Here is a 21,624-nt window from a genome sequence, read left to right as displayed (position 1 = left end):
ATGATACTCTATAAAGTTTAACAGGTGACAAAGAACGTGTGAGTAGGAATGTGAGTGACGCAAACCCAATACTGACTCTATTCAAACAGCACAAGAGCATGCTTTCCCGTCGATCTTGGCTGTCTTCGCAAAAGAACAGACCCAGTCGCAACATCACAAAGAGAAGTACTAGTTGGGAAAGTTCACTAACGTTATCTCCCCGAATTTGGAGACCTTGGCGGCTGCACGATTAAGCCCCGGTCCTGTCTTTCATATCCAGCAATCACCTGCCCTCACAGCCCTGCATCGTGTGCTTGCCCAGCCTTTTAGACCCGTTTGGTCCTGTCAGCGGTTTGGGCTCGACATCCAACAGGCAATCGGGAGTGCAGCCGAGGAGACAGTTCCACGTCCTATTGTTTCGGCCCAGCTCTGCCGCATCGATGTATACTCTGGTCTGTGCTCTCTACCTGTCGTCGACTCCCACAGACTAAAGACTGCGCATCATGGTTCACGGCCCCAAACCAACCCCAGACCGACCCCAGACCGACCCCAGACTCCTGCACAGTCGGTCATCCCACTTTCCCCGAACCCCAACATATACACCTGCCCCGGTCTCTCTGCCCTGTGCACTCCCATCCAACGCTTCCCTATCGACGCGTGACCAGCCAGGGCATGCCAATCGACACATCCTCCCACACTCATCTCATATAAGAACCATCTCTTTCCCTTTATGGCATCCCCGTTCTGGACTCTAGATCTTGCGCTGCCGCAGCGGCTCCTTTCCTGTTACCGTCTCCATCATCCACCGCCAATCTTGCGCTGTCTCTCTCATTTCGTCCATTGTCCATCGCCCATCATCCTTCGTCCATCGTCTCCCATCCTCCCTACGCTTCCCTGGTCCTACCATGGACGACAAGCAACGGTCGTCGCTCGACGAGCAGGAGCTCGCGAGGACAGGCATCAATGTCGGTGTTGCCGAGACACGGTCCGCTGACGTCGACATTGACCACCAGGCCGAAAAGGCGCTCGTCCGCAAGATGGACCGCTACATTGTGCCCGTCGTCATGATCGCGTATCTCCTCTGCTTCCTGGACCGCACCAACATTGGCAACGCCAAGCTGTTTGGCCTCGAGCGCGATCTGCAGCTCGTCGGTGCCCAGTACAACGTCGCCGTCGCCGTCCTCTTCATCCCCTACGTCCTGGTCGAAGTGCCCAGCAACCTGCTGCTCAAAAGGTTCACGCCGTCCAAATGGCTTGCCATGCTGGCCTTTCTCTGGGGCATCGTGTCGACCCTCATGGGCCTTGTGCAAAACTTTGGCGGGCTCGTGGCCTGCCGTCTGGTCCTTGGCCTGCTCGAAGGCGGCCTGTTCCCCGGCCTCACCGTGTACCTGACGCTCTTCTACACCAAGCGGGAGCTCGCCCTGCGCATCGGCTACCTGTTTGTCAGCTCGGCGCTCGCTGGTGCCTGCGGCGGTCTGCTGGCCTACGGCATCGGCTTTCTCGACGGCACGCGCGGCCTGTCCGGCTGGCGCTGGGTGTTTGTTCTCGAAGGCATCCCCACGGCCCTGTTCGGCGTGGCCATGTGGTTCTTGCTGGCCGACGAGCCCCAGACGGCCTGGTTCCTGCGCGCCGAGGAACGCGCCCTGCTCGTGGCCCGGCTGCGGCGCCAGACGGGCTTCCACCAGGAGCTCGACCGCGCCGACGCCCTCAAGGCCGTCAAGGACTGGAAGGTTTGGCTGTTTGCCGCAGGTCAGTTTGGCGTCAACTCCATGCTGTACAGCTACTCGGTGTTCCTGCCCAGCATCGTGAGCGGTCTCGGCACGTGGACCAAGCCGCAGTCGCAGGCGTTGACGGTGCCCTGCTACGTGCTCGGCGCCGCCAGCTACCTCGTCGTCGCCCGCCTGTCGGACACCCACCAGCTGCGCGGCCCCTACCAGATCGCCGCCGCGTCCCTCTGCATTGTCGGGTACGGCGTGTCCATGGCCCCCGCCAGCTCCGCCGTGCACTATTTTGCCACCTTTCTGATCTCGCTGGGCCTGTTCATCGCTGTCGGCCTGCCCCTGGCCTGGCTGCCCTCCAACACGCCGCGCTACGGCAAGCGCACCACCGCCTCGGCCATCCAGATCATGGTCTGCAACTGCTCCGGCATCGTCTCGCCCTTTCTGTACCCTGCTGCCGACGCGCCCCGCTACGTCATGGGCTACAGTGTGTCGATTGCCCTGCTGGCGTACGGCATCGCCATCTATGGCTTTTTGTCCTACTACTACGACCGCGTCAACAAACGCCGCGCCGCCGGACTGGAGGACCACAAGATCGCAGGCATGTCGGACGACGAGATTGATGCACTTGGTGACGAGAGCCCGCGGTTTGTGTACACAATCTAAGCAAGAGGTAGAATAACAGGTTGATTAATATTGATCATTGCTCATTTGCTCAGCACGTGCTACTCTTGTACTGGCTGTAATCACCGCCCCTTGCCGTGCTATTATGTGTTCAATGCCCCCGGACTGCACGTATGTTCGTATGTTTGCTGGAAGCTGCCCTGCCCCTCCGGGTCTTAGTTTTCCTTGTCGTCCGCATCGACCATAGCCTCGAGGATCTGCTTGCCCTCCTGCGCATCGGCTTCGTCCCATGGCTTGAGACCGTACGACTGCATAAAGCCCGTCCAACCACCGTACGACTTGACAATCGTCCGCTCAGCCGGCGTCAGAGGCGGTTCTCGACGATTGTTAGCTTTTGCCTTTGGTGTGGGGGCGGACTGGACGAGACGATTTCCATTGACTCACGAAGAGCGTCGGATGCAGGCATCGCGTAAAGAGTAGTATCAAGTGATTGGACGACGGGCGTTTCTTAGATAGATTCGAAGATTGCCTCGAGTGGTGCAGATGGCGAGGATGAAGCGGATGTGTGGCTGCTGCGAAAGTTGAGGTCACCAAAATGTTGTTAGGATTTGCGGTGAGAAGGTTTCATTGAAAGTTGGGGATGGCGGTCAAAGTGGATACCGGTAGTCTTGTCTGATCTGCCTTACAACGATACGAAACGGGAAATAACAACAAAAAAGTAAACACGGAAGCGCAGACAACCAATTGAAGAAACTGCGACTGTGATGATAGGACAACATCAGAGTTCAAGCCAATTAGATTCTAGAATGAACAGACTGATTTGCACTTGCCGTAAAGAACCACGAACGACGAAAAGAGAAGGCGCCTGTCACAGCAACAAACGGAAGGAACGGCATGCAGGAAGGGGCAAACTGCGTTACCCCTTCTCAATCACCTTTTGACGTCCATAGAACTGAAAATCCGACTTACTCCCCTACAAGCGACTCTTCACCCTCTCGGCACCCAGTGTGATGGTCTTGACCGTCATGTACTCTTCAATGCCGTACTTGCTGCCCTCCCGACCAAACCCGCTCGACTTGACACCGCCGAACGGCGCCGCCGCATCGCTGATTACGCCCGTGTTAAGGCCAACCATGCCAGCATCCAGGGCCCGAGCCACGCGCCACGCCCGATGCACGTCCTGGCTGAAGACGTACGCGGCCAAGCCAAACTCCGTGCTGTTCGCGAGATCGAGAACCTCGGCCTCGGTCGTGAACCGGAAGAGACCGGCCACGGGACCAAAAGTCTCTTCCGATGCAATCTGCATATCAGAGGTGACGTCGGCCAAGACGGTGGGCTGAACAAAGGAGGCCGTCTTGCCACGGGCCGTACCACCAACCAACACCTTGGCGCCCTTCTTGACGGCATCCAGCACGTGTGCCTCGGCCTTGGCGGCGGCTCGGGCGTGAATCAGCGGACCGTGTGTTGTACCGGCCACCGCGCCGTCTCCGACGACAAATTCGCCGCGGACACGCTCAGCAAGACGTGCAGCAAACCAGTCGTACACGCCCGCCTGGATATACAGCCGGTTGGCGCACACGCATGTCTGACCGGTTGCGCGGAACTTGCTGAACAGCGCGCCTTCCACGGCTGCTTCGAGGTCGGCATCGTCAAACACGATAAACGGCGCATTGCCACCAAGCTCGAGCGACACCTTTTTGAGCGTGCTGCCGGGCGTGTTGCCGGCGCACTGCTGCATCAACAGCTTGCCCACGGCCGTCGACCCGGTGAAGGACACCTTGTGGACACGCGGCGACGATGTCAGCGCTGCGCCGACGGCGGGCGTCTGCGCTGCGCTGGCCGTCACAACATTCAGCACGCCCCGCGGCACACCTGCCCGGCGGGCCAGCTCGACCAGTGCGTTGGCCGTAAAGGGCGTCTCGCCGGCGGGCTTGATGACGGCCGTGCACCCAGCGGCGAGCGCGGCAGCGGCTTTGCGGGTAATCATGGCCGCAGGGAAGTTCCACGGCGTGATGAGCACGCACACCCCGACCGGCTCGCGCACTGTCAGCACCTGGCGCGCACCAGGCCGGTTCGCGGCCGGCACCGTGTCGCCGTAGGCCCGCGGGGCCTCTTCGCTGAACCACTCGAGAAAGCTGGCGGCATAGACGACCTCGCCGCGGGCCTCGGCCAAGGGCTTGCCATTTTCAAGTGTGAGAAGCAGAGCGAGGTCGTCGGCATGGGCCATGACCAGGTCATACCAGCGGCGCAGCAGACGGGCACGCTCGCGCGGCGCCGTGTCACGAAACGCCGGGAAGGCTTTGGCGGCGGCATCAATGGCGCGGTTCGCCTCGGCAACCGAAAAGTCGGGGCAAGCGCCGAGAATCTGGTCGTTGGCTGGATTGACGACGTCAAAGCTGGCGCCCGACGCGGCCGTCACCCAGGTGCCGTCCATGTGGCCCTTCTCGATGAAGAGGGAAGCATCGTTGAGCTGCACGTTGTTGTCAGTGAACAATCACTCATTGACCATAGAGAAATGCCCACATGCCTTGGATAAAATAGGATGTGAAGCCATGGTGTTGAAACGGTCTCGGTCAATTCAGTATGCGTACCCTTTGACGCCGCATCGAGTGCTTCGCGTTCAATATTTACAGTCTAGTATGAACACTAGACACTTACACGGACAAGATGACAAAGGTCGACTCGGAATCACGGGCCCCAAACATCCGGCAACAGCGGCCGTCGGCGGACACCATCGACAATTCTACTGCTCATTTCTTTATTTCCGTCTCCAGCGGGGAGGAGGTTATGGTCACATTTCCCCAATAGTTAGTTGGCGTTGGCGCCGTCTTCCCGTCGGCAACCAAAGCCTCCCGATCTCCCCGATATGGCAGGGCTGGTTTAAGCCGCCATCTCCACAGCCATTGGAGATCAATATCAACTCAGTAAATCGTATAACAACGACAGGGTCACTGTTGACCGAAAAGAGGGAAACAAATCGAGGCTGTTGACCTACGGGACTTCAATGCTCGGTCAAATAGGAGACTGTGAGCAGTTGTGAAGGTCGTGTAACCATGTCGCACACCGCCCTTTCAGCCACCCTCGCATTGTATTCCGTATTAGAACTTCAGGTCGCAAAATCGTACGTACTGGCGCGGGGCAGGCATGTGCTGTTCATGAGTTGTCGGTGCGGACGAAGCCTCGGAGTGGTATAACCATAGGTCGACTTGCACATCGTCGTTCTTGGGACTTGTGTGTTTGTTTCCACTGCACTCTGGGGAGCACTAAATTACGTGACAGGTGGCGACAGGTAGTAATCGACTCCCTGTGGAGTGTTAAAATCGCACTAAAATTATTCCGCTCCACTATTTCATTGTTTTTATGAGACAACTCACAAACATTATAATGAGAAAAGAACTGAGCTGGACACCATTTTCTGTGTGCGAGTCGACTACCGCGTCGACTGTTAAGTCTATCCATAATACATTAGGGAACGACTCTGCCTACCATCTGAGTCATTGCCCTCATTCCATACAATTTCGCCTCACTACCTCTGCAGTGATCATGAATCTCATGTTGTCAGTCGAGTCTGGGGACAATGACGCCTTCTACAGGATACAGCGAGCTGATCGGGGGATCGTCTACGTCGCCGTCTTTGGTGAAGACTTTCTTCCCGGGCACGCCCGTAACCACGGCCCCACGGTCCTGGCTGAACTGGAGAAACTGGACGGGTGGAACACGCCCTGGACGACCCTCACGATCCATGTGGGCAAGGGAACGACGCGCTGCGACCTCGACAAGACCCCTGTCCCCTCCGTTCCCAAGACGTATCTTCTCGACGACTACCCCGTCTACCGCTTTGAAAGCCTCCGCCTTGTTCGCAAGCACAAGTCGCGCACCTCCGAGGTCGAGATCGACGGCAATGTGTACTTTCTCAAGATTGCACGTTTTCCCCACGAGATCCCATAGGTCATCCAAGAACTCCAGAGCTATCATCGCCTGATAGACTGCCCTGTCACCGCCAAGCTCGTCGGCTATGTGTACGAGATACACGCGGACCGCGTCATTGGCTTCTTGACGGGAAAGCTCGAGGGGCGCGTTCCCAATCTCGGCGATCTGGAGGCGTGCAAGACCGCGCTCGATACCCTTCACCACTACCTGATCCATGGCGACCTTGTCAAGTACAACATTGTGGTAACGCAGCAAGGACCCAAATTTATCGATTTTGAGGATTCGGTGCTTCAGGGTACAGATACCTGGAGCAGCAGTGCCCGAGACGCGGAGAGGAAGATTCTAGAAGCTAAACTAGTCGACGAGTCGGGAGCCGGCCGTCCTTGGTAGTTAAAGTCCATGCTGGCCCTTCGCTAACCACGAGAATCATACCCATTCCATGTGTTCGTTAATGATAATAACACTCGGCGCATGCGTACTCGTCTTTTCTTCCACTCTATCGAGAACACTGCACTGGCCTCCCTTTTTTCATGCTCCGGGCACTTTACAAATTCGCTGTTCTTATCATGGCCACAAGTGTAGTGAATATAAAATTGCGTGCAGGTACTGCGCTGGTAGGACATCGTAGACAGAGGCTTTGACTCGTTATGCTTGTGCTGTGTAAATATACACAATCTACAGGTATGTTGTCAGCAAAGGCAAACCCCATGTTACCAGCAGAATCCTACTTACGAGGGTTGTAACAGCAGTATCTAAATTGTATTGCCACGTTGTGGAGATGTGCACTAGTTGGAGACAAAAGCATCTCAACATCAGAAGAAACATGCAGTATGCTCCGGTCCATAGTTGCCTCAAATGCCCCGCGGCTTACCCCGCCCGTGTCGGCCGCCACGGTACACTCGAAGAAGACGAGCATGTCACGTTTGGTTTATGGCCCCCACGATCACGCAAGCTGCACCGAGGCAATGCATGGCCTCGTGGTGGCTGAGATTTCTATATGCCCAGGAAACGATGAACAATTGTGGCTAAGCCACGCGAGACTCGTCGGCAGGTGATGAGCCAATCCCATAACCTCGTATGGCATCCTCCAATGAGGGCATTTGATTGTTGTCTGAAAGACGGATAGGTTGCTGGGCGTAATTCGTCCCGTATGGATTGCAGAGTGATTGGTGCGTATGGGGCGGACTGATACGCCGCATGATCATCCTTCATCAAGAACTGTTCCGTTTTCCTGTGGCTCTGCGTTCGTTACGTACAGTATTTGTTCAAACAGTCTTCAACACGGAGCGGTCTATGAGCAAAAGCCTTGGTTCGTAGCTCAAAATTGGTGAGACCCAAGCACCGACATAAGTAAATCCAACACAAACAGTTCGATACGAAAGCGTCTTGGGACGAAATGATACGAAGGAAGTCGAGGCCATCAGAAAGGAGGCACAGGCGGGTCTGGAGCAGATTCTGGCCGGCTGGGAATATAAGCAGAAATGTGTCAACAATCTAAGCTGTGGCTAGAAGCGAATTCCTGTGTCTTCTACGGTTGCTTCCTATTTTATATCTTTGTTTGTGACCCCCACATTTGTCTTCTCTGGCCGCACCAGGCCGACGGAGACTCCTGGCTCTTTCGCGTACACGCGCAGGCCGACGATGCAGACGGCATTCCACGGCGAGTCGTCGTCGTCGGCGTGGCCGTCCTCGTCACTTTGCTTGTCGCTCTTGTCGCTCTTGTCGTTCTTGTCGTCACCCTTGTCGTCGTCCTCTACAAACGGCCATCCTTTCTTGCCCATGGTCTTGCGCAGGTCGATGGCAGCGGCCTCGCCGTCGCTGTCGTCCAGCAGATCGTCGCTGTCGTCGGCGTCGAGTTCGCTGTCGGAAAAGCTGGGCTCGGGAAAGGCCACTGGCTCGGGGCCGGGGTCGACGTCGGGGAGAGCCTGGCCGTCCTTGTTCTTGTCTTGGTCTTCCTTGTCGTCCTTTTCCGTCTCCTTCACGGCCACGTCGTGCATCTGTTTCTCGCGCCGCAGTCGAAACTCTTCTCGCGCCGCCACCCACGCCACGCGCGCCGCGCGCAGCCGCGTCAGCTCGGCCTTGTGCCACGCTTTGCGCGCCCGCACCCTCGCCACTTTGCGCGCGCGTCGGTCTTCCAGCCGCTGGTCTTCGTCGACGACATCGCCTCCCTTGGCGTGCGCCGCATCGTACTGCTGTCCGACCTGCCGCAGCTTGGCCGGGTTTGTCTCGGCCGTCATGCACACGACGGCCGCCTCTGCCAGCCTGCGCCGGTCCCGTCGGGCCGTGATGTGCGGGCGCACCGTGTACCGCCCAGCGGCGGGCAGGACGACCTCGCAGCTGACGGACCGCGTCTCCTGGGCGTTGGGCGCGTGCGCGCTGGACAGGACCGTGCCGTTGGCCGACTGCAGGACAAAGTGCAGCGTGAACGCGTACTGCCCGCGCAGGCCGCGGTAGTAGCGGTCGTCGAACTGGGACAGGACGACCACCACGAGCCCGGCCGTCTCGACGTCGACAGCAAAGTGCGTGTCCGCGTAGCCGGCGACCCAGCCGACACGCAACGACGTCCACAGCGGCGGCGCCGCCGTCCACGCGTCGTCCAGCAGGCGCGTGCGGTGCAGGTAGCCAAACGTCGCCAGCACGTCCTCAAAGGCCATCCAGAACACGCCGTCGTCACCAAACGTGTGGCCCAGTGTCTTGAGCCAGTACGGCGTCCACTCCTTGGCGCCGTCCGCCCAGGGCCCGTGCCAGGCACCCATGTGCGTGGCTTCGTTGCGGTGGCCCCAGGGGTTGCGGATCTGGACGAGGCGGACCGTCGCGGCGCCGTCCTCCAAGGGGGCCTCGACCGCCCGCAGCACCGAGTAGCAGTGGTTGACGGCAAGGCCGTTGTGGTTGGCCCGGACGCATCCACAGCCCATGACCGACAGGCCAAACACAAAGTCGCTGTTGCGCCCGCCGCCGTCGTCGCCCATCTCGCCTGCCTCGCCCGCCAGCTCCCGCCACAGCCGGTCCTTGTCCAGCACGCGGCTCGCTGGTATTGTCGTGCTGACGCCGCCCGTCAGGTCCTCCATGCCCTCGCTGCACCAGCCGCCCGCCAGCGCGCCGTAGTCGCCGTGCGCTTTGGCAAACGCCTTCTCCAGCAGCGGCAGCCACGTCTCGTTGGCGTCGGCGCATCGCGCAAACGACAGCGCCTCCGACCCGCGCTGGAACCGCTGCCGGTGGTCGCGCGCGCGCTGGCCCGACGCGTCGTACGTCTCGGCGCGGAAGTTCGCGTGGTGCACGTACAGCTGGTCGTCGACCACCACCGGCGTCCACGCGCCGTCGCGCACAAACACAAAGCCGTAGACGCCGCACCGCTCGTCGCGGGCCACGCACACGCGGCGCATCAGGTCCGTGCGGTGCGCCATCGTTGCCACGGCGGCAATCCACCAGCAGTCGCCCACGCGGCCCTGCTGCACGTCGGACGACGAGAAGCCGCTGTCCTCGCTGCGCTCGCTGGTGTCCTCACTCCGTTCGCGTCCGTTCTTGACAAACACTGGCTTCTCAAAGATCCAGTCCACGCGATGCACCGCCGGCGGTGTGTGCAGTGGATGCAGCGCATTCTCTTCCCCGCCGTCCGCCGCGCGCCGCCGCACCAGGCCGCGCAGACAGTTCTGGTTGGGGTCGTCCTCCAAGTTGAACTCGGGGTCGGTGAACTTTTCATTCGTGCGGTGGCATGCGCTGACGATGCGGGCCACGGCGGCACGGCAAGCAGCTGCGGCAGCCTCATAGGAGGTCGTCGGCGTTGGCGAAGGCTCTGTGGGCGTCGACGGAGCCGACACAGCCGCCCATGATGAGACCGACGAGGTCGAGGAAGTCGATGAGGAGGACGAGGCTGCCGGCGTGCTCACACCTGCAACACCCGCCACCGTCGCGGCAGTCCATCCCACGACATCCTGGGCAGGCTGCAGGCCCCACTGCTCGTACAGTCGCCGCGGGAATATCGACGTGATCCTGCCCGGCTTCCGTGCGTGGAAGGCCGACCAGAAATCAGAAATGCCCTTTTGCGGCGACTCGTGCCGGTTCGTCTTGCTGCGGATCGCCGTCGTCGTGAACTTGGTGGCGATGAGTGCCGACGTGGACGAGGGTGTGTTGGTGGGTGTGTCGGAGCGCGTGGCCCCGACGGTGTAATCGTCGACGGCCATTGCAAATGTGCCACTCCAAAACAGAAAGGTAAGAGGCGGACGGTGGAAGATAATGTCACAACAGAAGAGACAGACGCCTCTGTCACGACACGGGGAAAGAGTATTGAGTATCGAGCAGCGAGTATGCCGAGCAACATCTGGGAAGACGCTGGGAAGACGTCAAATATATTGTCGCATGTCCAGAGGTATCAACCACACGTCAGCAAGCGAAATAGCTCTCCCCTTGCAGCTTTGTACCCCTGACTACTCGTTAGCGGCGCATCGACGACTGCCGGCACCATGCAGTACCGAAATGAACACAGAGCAGAGTACAAGCAGGACACATAAAACGGCAATTTCAATACGCGAAATCACCCGTCGTCCCTCATATGCGAGATCGACCATGTCATCAAACGACAGGCAGACTACCAATGACAAACGGCGTCGACCGGGACACAGCATCCAGGATCTGAGATGACAAGCTGTGCAGAGAAGAAAAGCGACTGGTCGACGGGCGTTGGAATCCGCAAAGAGTATGATCAGTGTCACATCCTCACATCCTCACCGCCCACAAACGATCCATACGACGTACTCGCCGTCCCCAAGTCTCGTCTCACCGCTGCCGTGGCCCATCAAGGTCGCCATCAGGGTTCTCGTTTTGCCCTTGTGTCGGTTTATCCTCGTCCCCGTCGCCCTACTGCAGGTCCACAGGCCCGGCTAGGCAGTGATCCGAGCCGTGGTACCCTTTCTAGCCACTCTCTTATTTATTTCTGTCGTCTCGCATCACATCGGACAAATGTGCTGTCTATGGCCCGTGTCAATGTAGTGTATTTCCACATTGTGATGGCCGAGACGGCAGATGTCACGTCTTCAGTGACTTTGGTAATTCGTCATCTGGCAAAGAAATCATGCTATCGTCTTATAAACGTATCCTGCAAAGACAAAATAATAATATTAGATTAATACAGCGAAGAGGACAGCTCGGTCACAGCAAACATCTTACTATCTGGCCTTCCACCGACCGTCACATCCACCCACCAACCTACACACGAACAATCACGCTCAGGACACCGTGTGCCGGGACCGCAGCAGCAGTCACGTCGCCGCGCGCGTCGACCGTCACCGCCACCGGCTCCAAATCCCGCGTCTCGTCCGTCGCCCAGGCCTCGGCCGAGACGGCATTCGCCACGCGGCTGCGCACGCTGATGGACACGTCCACCGCGCCGTCGTTGATGGCCACAACGGACACGCTGCCGTCGGCGTTGTGGAACGCAACCGTGCGCAGCGGCGACGCGCCCTTGGCCACGCAGCCGTCGACGCCCGTCGTCTTGACGGCCACCCGCACGGCGCCCGGCCGCGCCGCTCGGCTGAACTGCGCAAACGCCCACAGCCGCTTGGCCACGGTGTAGGTGCCCGCCGCGAGGTCGACGAGCACGAGCTTCTCGTTGTTGTTGCCGTTTGTCTGCGTGTCCTGCGTGGCCACCCACCACAAGAAGGCGCTCAAATTGCCCGTCGTCAGCCCCGTGTGGAGGTGCTGCGCCCACGTCAGCCCGTCGCCTTTCAGCACGTCGGTGTCGTTGGCAGCGGCCGCGGCGGCGTTGAACCAGGTCGTCGACCAGTTGCCGCCGAGGTCGGCGTACTCGGACATCCACGCGTGCTGCGGCTGCTGTGGCCGCGTCGGCAGCGGCGTGTCGACCTTGGAGGTGTAGAGGTGCGTCGTGAACACGTCGACGAGCGGCGCGGCGTCGGCGTCGCGCAGAATGGCGTCCGACATGTTGCGCTGCGTGGCCCAGCCTGTGGCGTCGCAGCAGGCGATGTGCACCTGCTTCTCGAGGCCGTGCGCGGCCAGCACCGCGTGCAGAATCTTGATGAAATCGGCCGCCATCGCGCCGTCCATCAGCATCGAGGCATAGGCGGTCCTGTGTGATGTGAGACTCGGTGACGCGTTGCCATCGGATGTGGGGAGACAACAGAAAAACTCACGTCAAGTCGGGCTCGTTCAAGAAGCCAAGGTGTGTAATGTTGATGCCGTGCTCCTGTTGGGGTCAGCTCGCGTCGAGCTTGACTGACAAAAAAAAACCAACGCGCACTTTTCCACCCACCTTGTACAGCTGCACGTTCTCCACGAGGTACTCGGCATACGCCTTGCGCCAGTCGCCCGAGGCACACACCGGCGCGCCCGGACTGCCGCACAGGTACCCGCCGCCGGCATCGTCGCTGTTGTTCTTCATGAATCCAGGCGCCGACCACGCGTCCGCGTAAAACGTCTTGACTCCGTACGCCGCCGCCTGCTGCGCCACCCAGAACTGGCCCGAGTCGCGGCCGTCCCACACGTAATGCGGCGCCCCCGCCGGCCCGCCGGCCGGTGCGTCGGGCTCAATCGTGTTCATCCAGTCCTGCGTATTGTTGGGACTGCTGCCGATGCCGTTGCGCAGAATCGAGAAGCCGGCGCCCGACGTTGCGTTGAACAGCAGGTCCACCAGCGCGGCCCGCGTGGCCTCGGGCAGGTCGATGATTTGGTGCGCGCGCTGGAACGCCTCGCTGAACCCGAACCCGTCAATCGTCTGGTACGTCGTGGCCGTGTCGACCGTCAGCCGGAAACCGTCCGCCGGCGCGGGGGCCGCAGAAACTACGGCTGCCAGGCCGGCAACAGCAAGAGTGGACAGCGTGTGCATACTGAAGGTGGGCCGATAGGGCGTGGTGAAAGCAACAGTCATCATAACAATGACGAGCAAGTGGCGGTGATTGTCCGTTTTATTTCACAAGAGTATCCAACACCGTCCGTACTCTCGGATCGTCATTTACTGGGCCCCCTTTTTTCCAGGAAACCAGTTAGCTCCGCGAACCTTTTGTTTATTTTTGTCTGTCGTCCGTCGACCACGCAATTTCTCGTGCGACGGCTAAATTGACGGGCAAAGAAAACAACTGCAATTTACTGCATCCAGACAAACGTGTGCTCGCTACCATTCGTCGGACCCCCGTCAACCCAGGCACAATCATATGTACCTGCAGGCTGTCCCGTCTTGTGTGCCATTTCTGAGTGGCAGTGGTCGCCGGATCAATCCCTTTGGGCGGAGAACGTGCCACTCGTCCCGCCGATCAGCAAACACCAAAATAAACCAAAAAGAACGTGGCAGGATGGCGGTGACGAATGCTCTTGATTGCATGTCTGTTGGATGGATGACAGGAAGCGGCCGAGGACATGTGTTGAGATGAGTCGGGTCGACGTCCACACAATAACAAACCATCATAAGACGTCTCTTCGTTTCCGGGAAGAAGGCTAGACTGCACAGACGTCGCTTGGATCGTCGCATGCTGTCCCGTCTTGCCTTATACAACCAATCTAGATTCGGGTGGAGACCGATAACAAGAGCTGCGTACAACATATAGTCCATGGAAATCCTGATAACGACGGCAATACGCGCCACTTTGCTACATCTCGCACATAGTACCTGCATAACTCAAGATGCACCGTAGCCAATCAATCAGCCAATCCCCATGCGTCTCTCAGGGGACACGCTCCTGCTTACATAAAATCGAATCCACTGTTACATGTATCCTCGTCACAACGTGCACGTACAGAGCGTCGCGAGGTTTACGTTCACCGGCATTCCAACATTCCATTCACAATGTCGCCACTTCCAAGGGCATTCAGCGCGGTGTCTCGTCGCCTCCAGTCGGCGCTTGGGCGTAGCTACCGGTCTTGCGGAACAGGCCGGATGTATGTGTCATTCAGAACCTCGCTCAACAGAGACACCACGCCCAGCATATCCGAAGAAAACATAGCACGATATGCCTCGGGAGGCTTCCACCCGGTCCGCATCGGGACCAAGTTTGACAACGGAAAGTACCGTGTACTAAGAAAACTTGGGTTCGGGGTGTATTCGACTGTTTGGCTGGCTCACAATACACAGTACGTGACCAGATATTGGTAGTGTGACCGGTGGTGATATGCCTGAATTAACACGTTGTTTTGAGGACGAAGCAAATGGTCGCCCTCAAAATCTTGACAGCAGATACGTACGATGGCAAAAAGGACTCATACGAGCTTGCCATATTGGATTGTATCGTCAACAAACAGAAAGCACATCAAGAACAGCAAGAAAAACGGGGAGATCCACAAAGTAAACATGTTCTTGGGCTCCTCGACACTTTCAGGCACGAGGGTCCAAACGGCCAGCACGTATGTTTCGTGTTCAAAGCCATGGGGCCAAACTTGGGCCAGCTCCGAGACTTGTTTCCGCGCCGCCGGCTTCCTGTGCACCTGGCGAAGCAAGTCGCACGGGACCTTGTGACGGCGCTCGCGTTTCTTCATGATGAATGCGGAGTTATCCACACGGGTGTGTCCCATACCAGCTCAAAGGTATATCGTGAGAAATGCGCGTACTAACCCATCAAGACATCAAACCGACAAACATTCTAGTCGAAACACGGCCGAGACAAACGACATGTTCCAGCACGCGCCGCCTGACGTCTTCCAGCAAAAATCAGCGCCACTACCGCCGCCGCACGACTACTACATGGCGTCGGAGCCGGTGGCTTCGGCGCACGAGGATCTGACAGCCGCAGCCGCTGTCTCAGGCATGTCATTCCGCCTCGCTGATTTCGGCACTGGTGCGTCCTGTCAACCCAGAAACCTCCCTCCGTACCATAGCGCATGCACTCACCATCAACAGCCTCGTGGACGACCAAGCTCCTCTCTGAATGGATCCAGCCGGACAAGTTGCGGGCGCCCGAGGTCATTCTCGGTGCTGCCTGGGACAGCAAGGTCGACATTTGGAACTTGGGCCTCGTTGTGCGCATCAATATCACCCACGGACAATCACAAACACGTACTGACACTAAGCGTACTTGCAGATATGGGAGCTGACGACGGGCCAGCTTTGCTTCGACGGACAAGCCACTGCCACAGCCGCGTACTCGTCCGAGGCGCACCTGGCGCAGATGCAGGCGATACTGGGGCGCGTGCCCGACACGCTGCTGTCCCGTGCCAGCCGTCGTGACCGGCTCGAGAGCGGCATATCCTTTCCGTCGCTTGCGCTCGAGAATCTGTGCGCTGGCAGTGGTGCTTTTGGTGAAGGCGACGGACGCAAAGACGACAGAGAGGCATTTGTGGCATTTGTACGAAGCATGTTGGATCTGGAGCCGCACAACAGACCATGCGCACGGGACCTGCTAGAATCCAGTTGGCTAAGAACAACCACGATAGAGTAGCGTTGACGTTGACGTTGACGTCCAACGTTGCATGTTGATAATTCTCTTCCCTCTGTGTGTTTATATAGCAGTGCCGGAAGCAGATGGCCTTTCCCAAGTAGGCAATCTCATGGGCTACGTACTGTCGGAGCCCAAAAGGCACAGCCGGAGCCCCTTGGAATGTCCCATGGGCCTCGTTAGAGGCTGTTCTTGACCTTGCCCACATCGTCGAAAAGGAGGTCATCTCGGGGAGAGGTGACCAGCAAAAGAATCATAAACGCAGCCGTCAAGCGCATCACACGCAACTGCTGTAATGAGGCTTTTGTTGCCTTTTTCTGAGCTTTGTATTCTTTCAGAATCGAGTACGTCTTTTAAATTCATATTTGCGTTGCTTTCCCGCCCTCGTCACAGTGTTCTGGTACATCACCATTTGGCGTCCGCGAAAGTGGGGCATGAAATCCCAAAAGCTTCACATAATATCCCTCACTGGCAACTCAAAACACACATTAACATGCGCAGTCACACACGCCACAATGTCATCCAGTACGTCTAACGTCGTTCAGCACCTGAAAGAGGTCCTGTCCGGCGCCACCAGCGACCGCACAGCCCTCACCACCTCGGTGCTGCCCGCACTCCTCGACAGCATCGCCGCTGTCGCCTCGGCCCTCAGCGATGCGCACCACGTCGCCCTCGCCGGCGGCACCAACGCCTTTGGCGACGACCAGCTGAACGTCGATGTGATGGCCGAGAATCTAATCCGAGAAGCACTCGCTCGCTGCCCCACAGTCGCCACGGCCAGCTCCGAAGAGGACCCGATTGAACGGCCCATCTCGTCCGTGTCCGCGTCTTCGTCCGAGGTCTACACCGTGGCCTTTGATCCACTCGACGGCAGCTCCATCATTGCGCCCAACTGGACCGTCGGCACCATTGCCGGCGTCTGGGACGGGGCCACCGCCATTGGCTCGCGCCCAGCCGACGCCCAGATTGCATCCGTGCTGGGTGTCTACGGGCCGCGCACGACCGCCCTCATCGCCCTGCGCGTTCCGGGCGCGGCCAAGCCCGTGTGCATCGACGTGGGCTATGGGGCGGCTACGGGCGCCTGGGAGCTTGTCCACCCCGAGGTGACGCTCGCCCCCGCTGCCGAGGCCCGCACAAAATACTTTGCCCCCGCCAACATCCGCTGCTCCGCCGAGCTCACCCCGTATGGCGACCTCATCGCCCACTACATCGCCAGCAAGTACACGCTGCGCTACGCCGGCGGGCTCGTCCCCGACCTCGTGCACATTCTCGTCAAGCGCCACGGCATCTACCTGTCGCCCGTCACCGCCGCCAGCACGCCCAAGCTGCGCCGCCTCTACGAACTGTGTCCGGTGGCGCTGGTCCTCGAGACCGTGGGTGGCAAGGCCGTTGATCCCGTTTCGGGCGAGCCGGTGCTGGACACGCCGCTGGCCGACACAGACGAGCGTGGCGGGCTGGTATGCGGCACCGCCGAGGAGGTCGACAAGGCGATGGAGTGGTTGACGCGGTAATTCGTGCAACGGTGTGGCAGAGGTGAACATCAACAACTCTACTAGAAGGATCGGGCACAACAAGGATAATCATATGATATACACCACACACATACACTTGCACGGTTCCTATTTGGGCCGAGCAGATCCTACAGCCATAAATATATATTCGTACTACTGCAAAAAACAACGGGGTAGCAGAAATTGTATCACAGTTTTACGGACCATGTAACGTCTTATGTTCTATTTCGAGGTGCAAATGTTGAATAAGGTTTATTATTATTATTATTATCCGCCTTTCTCAGCCACTCCTGACTATTGGCGACTAGCTAGACAAAACCCTCTGGGGAAAAAACTGTCACAGATCTAGGTGTGTAATCTTTCTAGTTACGGTTGCGTGCGGTTGGCTCGAATAGCTACCGAGGAGGTATAAATAAACAGAATAAAACAAAACAGAATCGAATAAACAGGACAGAAAAGAGCAAGGGAAGCAGATGGCGTAAAGAGTGTAAGGAGAGTCGGTGTATTGTCTAGTGTGTCGTCACTCTAGGCCGGCGACGGCGACCGTTCAAGCTCCCTCGTTAGGCTATACTCCGGGAGCCTGCCGCTCCGGATAAGTTAACGGAGGAGTGGTCGGGCCGTGAGACCCGTTTGAAGTCGGCGGTTTAAGTCTGTTAGTGTTTACGGTTAGTCTGTCGGCCGTGACGGTGCCGCCGTGTAGGATAAAAGGACATGGGCCGGGGTCTCGTCTCTAGCGCCGTATATATATGTTGGTGAGTCGACGGCGTCTCGTCGGTAGAGGTACGCTCGTAGGCCGATGTGGCCGGTGCGGATCTGTGTAAGGAGACTGCTTTCGGCCTTCGTGAGGTGTTTGTGGCGGCGCCGTACAGCCTGTGAGTTGAATAAGGTTTAAATGCCTTTCTATTACTTGAAATTCTTTACTATTCATAATTTAAAAACAATATTACGTATAATGTGTTCGATATGTAAAAATAGATGCGAGCTTTTATAAACCGTAATCTATCCTCAAACGAGAGTCAACTATGCCTAATTAACCCACCGATTGACCAACACATATAACCAAGGACATTATACACCTCTTAAGTAAATGCAACTAGTCAATCCACAGGTTCCTCGTCGACCAAGGCGACGTGTATCTCAACCTCATACTGTCGCGGCATCAGAATCCAATAAGGTCACGTGATCCGCTGTGTCATCTCGGTGACGCAAATGCGATCGCACGGACCAATGAGATGCTCCCGACTACGTCAAACCCAACCAGAGCTCCTGCCTCTGACACGGACATCTGTTCTCAAAGCTCTTTCCCCAACTAGTCACCAGATGCACTTTCCCAACAATTTATGAATATACGGAGCCTCTATCCAAATTATCTATTTGCATCATCTCACCAAAACGCTTTTCTCTTCTATGTCCGTCACCATCACCATCGCATCAACATGACCCACCGCCTGTACGCTGTCCTCTTCATCTTTAGTGGTTAGTCTGTCACGCTTCCCCACAACTCAGGACAGTGTGGCACCCTGTCTCCGCTACAGTTCACCATAGCGAATCATTGGCGCGTTGGTTTCTTTCTTTCGTCCGCTTCTGGCCCCAAAGCCTCGGTGTCAACCCGAACGCCTCCCAACCCACGCCAAGCATTCTTCACAAGAGAAAAGGCCGCCGTCGCATCGAAACGCAAGTCTCTACGCCCCTACACTTGTCACAGATTCTTCACCACCGTCGCGATGCCGCTTTGGCTCCGTGGGACTCACCAGCTCTGACGACTTGACGAGACATTGGGTTCCGACGACCCACACAATCACAAGCAAAAAGCAGCAGACGGAGCCTGCGACGCTTGCCCCTCCATCCTCCACCGCTACATCGTCTCGTCGAACTGCTCAAGGGGGACTGCGACGCCCGCCATCGTTCCGCGCTGTGACGCGCATCCTCTCTCGTACTTCTCTCCTTTGACTCATTCTGCAACAGTCACGATGCCGCCGCCAAACACACCCGAGGAGTTTTTTGCCGACGAGTACCGCACTGCTGTCCACAACGCCGGCCGCAATCGCTCACGGCGCTACCCCAACCTGCCTCCACACGATGAAGACTCTGCCGAGAGCGACGAGGCTGGCGGTGTCCTGGATTTGGACTCACATCCCAATACCAGCCAGAGCGAGAGCCGACGAAACAGCATAGAGCGCCGCATGAGCACCGGCCAGGCTAGCAGCCACAGCCGCGACAGCCAAGACTCGCTGCCGTCCCGACCAAACGTGTTACGCGGACTGATGGGCCACATCGCCCTCTCGCCCTCGCCGAGCACCATTGGCCCCGGACACCCGGGGCGTTCAGGAGACGAAGCCAACACCAGCGCAGCTGCGGCCGACGGCCGACGACTCAACATGGACATGCTGAGCGCGGACGTGCGCAGTGGATATACGAATGACGTGGCGGAGCGCGGCAGGTTTCCAGGCCGTCCATGGAACACCAACTACTCCATCTCGAGTTCGAACACGGAAGACCATACAGAAGAAGGGCTCCCATCGCCGCCCAGCATACCCTGGCCAGCAACGGGAGGAACAGGAACAGGCGAGGCAGGTCGGCCGTTGGAGATGCTGCGACGATTACGCGATGGAGACGGAAGTGGCAGCGGGAGCAGAGCAAGCGGACGGAGCGGTGCACCACAGCTCGAGATACATGCACCTGCTGCACCTGCTGCACCTGCGACACCCGTGACACCCGTGACACCCGTGACGCCCGCGGCACGACTGGAGCGTCGCCGGCCAAAGACGCCCAAGCTCGACTGGCACGCGCTCGAATACATTGGCACATACGACGAGAACCTCGACTGCCCCATTTGCCGCGCGCCACTGGTCAAGCCTCAGATAACAAAGTGCTTCCATATATTTTGCGCCAAGTGCCTGACGCAGTCGCTACGCCATAGCAATCGCTGCCCCATCGACCGCAATCCCATCCCGCGGTTCTCGTCGCGAAACGGCCCCGTAATTGCCCGGCCCGCGCCGCATATCATCTCCAACCAGCTCGACAACCTCCACGTGCGCTGTCCCAACCGGCGCTGCGACCACACGTCGGCTCGCGCGTTCATCAAGGACCACTATAAGACGGAGTGCCCTTTTACCAAGATCCCCTGCCCCGACCCAAACTGCGACAAGCTGGTTACGCGCCGCGACAGCGAGGACGGCCGGTGCCTGCACCAAGCCATCGATTGCGAGTACTGCGGCAAGCCCGTCGAGCTCGCCGCGCTCGACGACCACTACGACGCCGACTGCAACCAAAAGGAGCTCATGTGCGAGCACTGCCTGGCTGCCGTGCCCCGCCACCGCCACGGAACACACGTTATGGAGTGTGGAGAGCGCCGTATCGAGTGCAAGTTCCGCGCGTCCGGCTGTTCCTTTACCAGTAAGAAGAAGGACTTTGGCGACCATGAGCGGACATGCCTGTACGGTATGATTATGCGCATGAACCGCGCCCACCGCGCCGACATGGACAGCATGGAGACGGTGCTGCAGGACTCACAAGACCGGGTGCGCAAACTCGAGGCAGAGATGGCCGCCCGGCCGGCGCAGTCACCGGCACCGGGCCTGGCTGCGACGGTGGCTGTGGCAGGAACTGCAGCACCACAGACCGAACAGCCACCGCCAACAACGTTGTACGAGTACCCGTCACAGCATCCCAACCTGCAAGGGCACGTCTACTCCCAGACACAGCCTACGCTGGAACCACACCAGGACCTCAGCAGCTACTATGACATGGCAGCTGCCGGCGACAACCTCGCGCCGGCGAACAGTAACAACAGTGGCGGCAGCAACGTGCCACATCCCGGCACACCGCCTACGGACGGCGCACTGGTTCCCGCCACGGCAGCCCTTGCGTCCGATGACGCAAACAGCGACGAACGCATGAACCGCATTGTTGCCTACATTGACATCTTCGATGCCAAGGTCGAGAACCTCGAGCGCTACCTCGGCGAAATCGACGCGCGCCAGGCCCAGATGTTCATGAACGAGCTCGGCCCGCTCAAGGAACAGATTTTGGAGATGCGCAACACCATGGGCCATATCAGCATGTACGTGCGCTGGCTGATGGAGTCGTTCCGCCAGACCACGAAACGATCCGTCGGCCTGCGCGGTGGCGGCGCCGCCGCTGGTGACGACGGCGTGTCGAGCGGCGGACCGGCCGCTGTGCCGCCGAGTGCATCGAGTGCTGCAGCCGGTCCGTCTACGAATGGAGCAGCCACCGGCCCCGGCCCGGGCCCACGGGGTCCTCCAACGGTGTTGCGTGCCCCGACCAACAACACGGCCATGCCGCCACGCCGCATGAGTGACCGCGAGAATCCCCCGCGGCTGTAAGATGGGATACGAGACTAACAGGTCTTTTCTCAAGAGCATTGTTACCTTTGTATTTGGTTGCATCATTGTCATTATCATTATCATTGTCTTCATTGCTATGCGGGCAGAAAGCCGGATCATGGGCTCCATAAATATGACCCAGATT

The 21,624-nt window shown here is 58.4% G+C and overlaps 10 protein-coding genes across 10 annotated transcripts; 7 read left to right on the top strand and 3 right to left on the bottom strand.

The window, feature by feature from the left end:
* Positions 1–884: 884 nt before the first annotated feature.
* SPSK_00271 (MFS transporter) lies at positions 885–2,363 on the top strand (the record flags this gene model as incomplete). The annotated part of the gene is made up of 1 exon (XM_016727245.1): positions 885–2,363. One exon carries the CDS (start codon positions 885–887, stop codon positions 2,361–2,363), a length of 1,479 nt encoding a protein of 492 aa, XP_016586669.1.
* Positions 2,364–2,536: 173 nt separating this feature from the next.
* Positions 2,537–2,787, bottom strand: SPSK_10305 (uncharacterized protein; the record flags this gene model as incomplete). The annotated part of the gene is made up of 2 exons (XM_016736779.1): positions 2,537–2,697; positions 2,766–2,787. 2 exons carry the CDS (start codon positions 2,785–2,787, stop codon positions 2,537–2,539), a joined length of 183 nt encoding a protein of 60 aa, XP_016586668.1.
* A 507-nt stretch (positions 2,788–3,294) lies between these two features.
* Positions 3,295–4,875, bottom strand: SPSK_00265 (succinate-semialdehyde dehydrogenase (NADP+); the record flags this gene model as incomplete). Its single annotated transcript, XM_016727240.1, has 2 exons — positions 3,295–4,791; positions 4,828–4,875. The coding sequence occupies 2 exons, from the start codon at positions 4,873–4,875 to the stop codon at positions 3,295–3,297; spliced, it is 1,545 nt and encodes a 514-aa protein (XP_016586667.1).
* Positions 4,876–5,864: 989 nt separating this feature from the next.
* On the top strand, positions 5,865–6,641 carry SPSK_00323 (uncharacterized protein; the record flags this gene model as incomplete). The annotated part of the gene is made up of 2 exons (XM_016727297.1): positions 5,865–6,246; positions 6,307–6,641. The coding sequence occupies 2 exons, from the start codon at positions 5,865–5,867 to the stop codon at positions 6,639–6,641; spliced, it is 717 nt and encodes a 238-aa protein (XP_016586666.1).
* A 1,091-nt stretch (positions 6,642–7,732) lies between these two features.
* SPSK_00228 (uncharacterized protein) lies at positions 7,733–10,418 on the top strand (the record flags this gene model as incomplete). The annotated part of the gene is made up of 2 exons (XM_016727206.1): positions 7,733–9,934; positions 10,020–10,418. 2 exons carry the CDS (start codon positions 7,733–7,735, stop codon positions 10,416–10,418), a joined length of 2,601 nt encoding a protein of 866 aa, XP_016586665.1.
* A 1,035-nt stretch (positions 10,419–11,453) lies between these two features.
* On the bottom strand, positions 11,454–13,128 carry SPSK_10296 (glycoside hydrolase family 30 protein; the record flags this gene model as incomplete). Its single annotated transcript, XM_016736773.1, has 3 exons — positions 11,454–12,330; positions 12,395–12,447; positions 12,514–13,128. 3 exons carry the CDS (start codon positions 13,126–13,128, stop codon positions 11,454–11,456), a joined length of 1,545 nt encoding a protein of 514 aa, XP_016586664.1.
* Positions 13,129–14,040: 912 nt separating this feature from the next.
* Positions 14,041–15,625, top strand: SPSK_00264 (MAP kinase; the record flags this gene model as incomplete). Its single annotated transcript, XM_016727239.1, has 5 exons — positions 14,041–14,324; positions 14,390–14,794; positions 14,835–15,025; positions 15,088–15,206; positions 15,269–15,625. The coding sequence occupies 5 exons, from the start codon at positions 14,041–14,043 to the stop codon at positions 15,623–15,625; spliced, it is 1,356 nt and encodes a 451-aa protein (XP_016586663.1).
* A 512-nt stretch (positions 15,626–16,137) lies between these two features.
* On the top strand, positions 16,138–17,133 carry SPSK_00308 (sedoheptulose-bisphosphatase; the record flags this gene model as incomplete). Its single annotated transcript, XM_016727282.1, has 1 exon — positions 16,138–17,133. One exon carries the CDS (start codon positions 16,138–16,140, stop codon positions 17,131–17,133), a length of 996 nt encoding a protein of 331 aa, XP_016586662.1.
* Positions 17,134–18,569: 1,436 nt separating this feature from the next.
* SPSK_00351 (uncharacterized protein) lies at positions 18,570–18,901 on the top strand (the record flags this gene model as incomplete). Its single annotated transcript, XM_016727324.1, has 2 exons — positions 18,570–18,609; positions 18,645–18,901. 2 exons carry the CDS (start codon positions 18,570–18,572, stop codon positions 18,899–18,901), a joined length of 297 nt encoding a protein of 98 aa, XP_016586661.1.
* A 202-nt stretch (positions 18,902–19,103) lies between these two features.
* On the top strand, positions 19,104–21,479 carry SPSK_00234 (traf-like signal protein; the record flags this gene model as incomplete). The annotated part of the gene is made up of 1 exon (XM_016727212.1): positions 19,104–21,479. The coding sequence occupies one exon, from the start codon at positions 19,104–19,106 to the stop codon at positions 21,477–21,479; it is 2,376 nt and encodes a 791-aa protein (XP_016586660.1).
* Positions 21,480–21,624: the final 145 nt, after the last annotated feature.

This window comes from Sporothrix schenckii, assembly GCF_000961545.1.
Source record: "Sporothrix schenckii 1099-18 chromosome Unknown Cont45, whole genome shotgun sequence".
Lineage (NCBI taxonomy): Eukaryota > Fungi > Ascomycota > Sordariomycetes > Ophiostomatales > Ophiostomataceae > Sporothrix > Sporothrix schenckii.
This window is presented reverse-complemented; position numbering and strand designations above follow the sequence as displayed.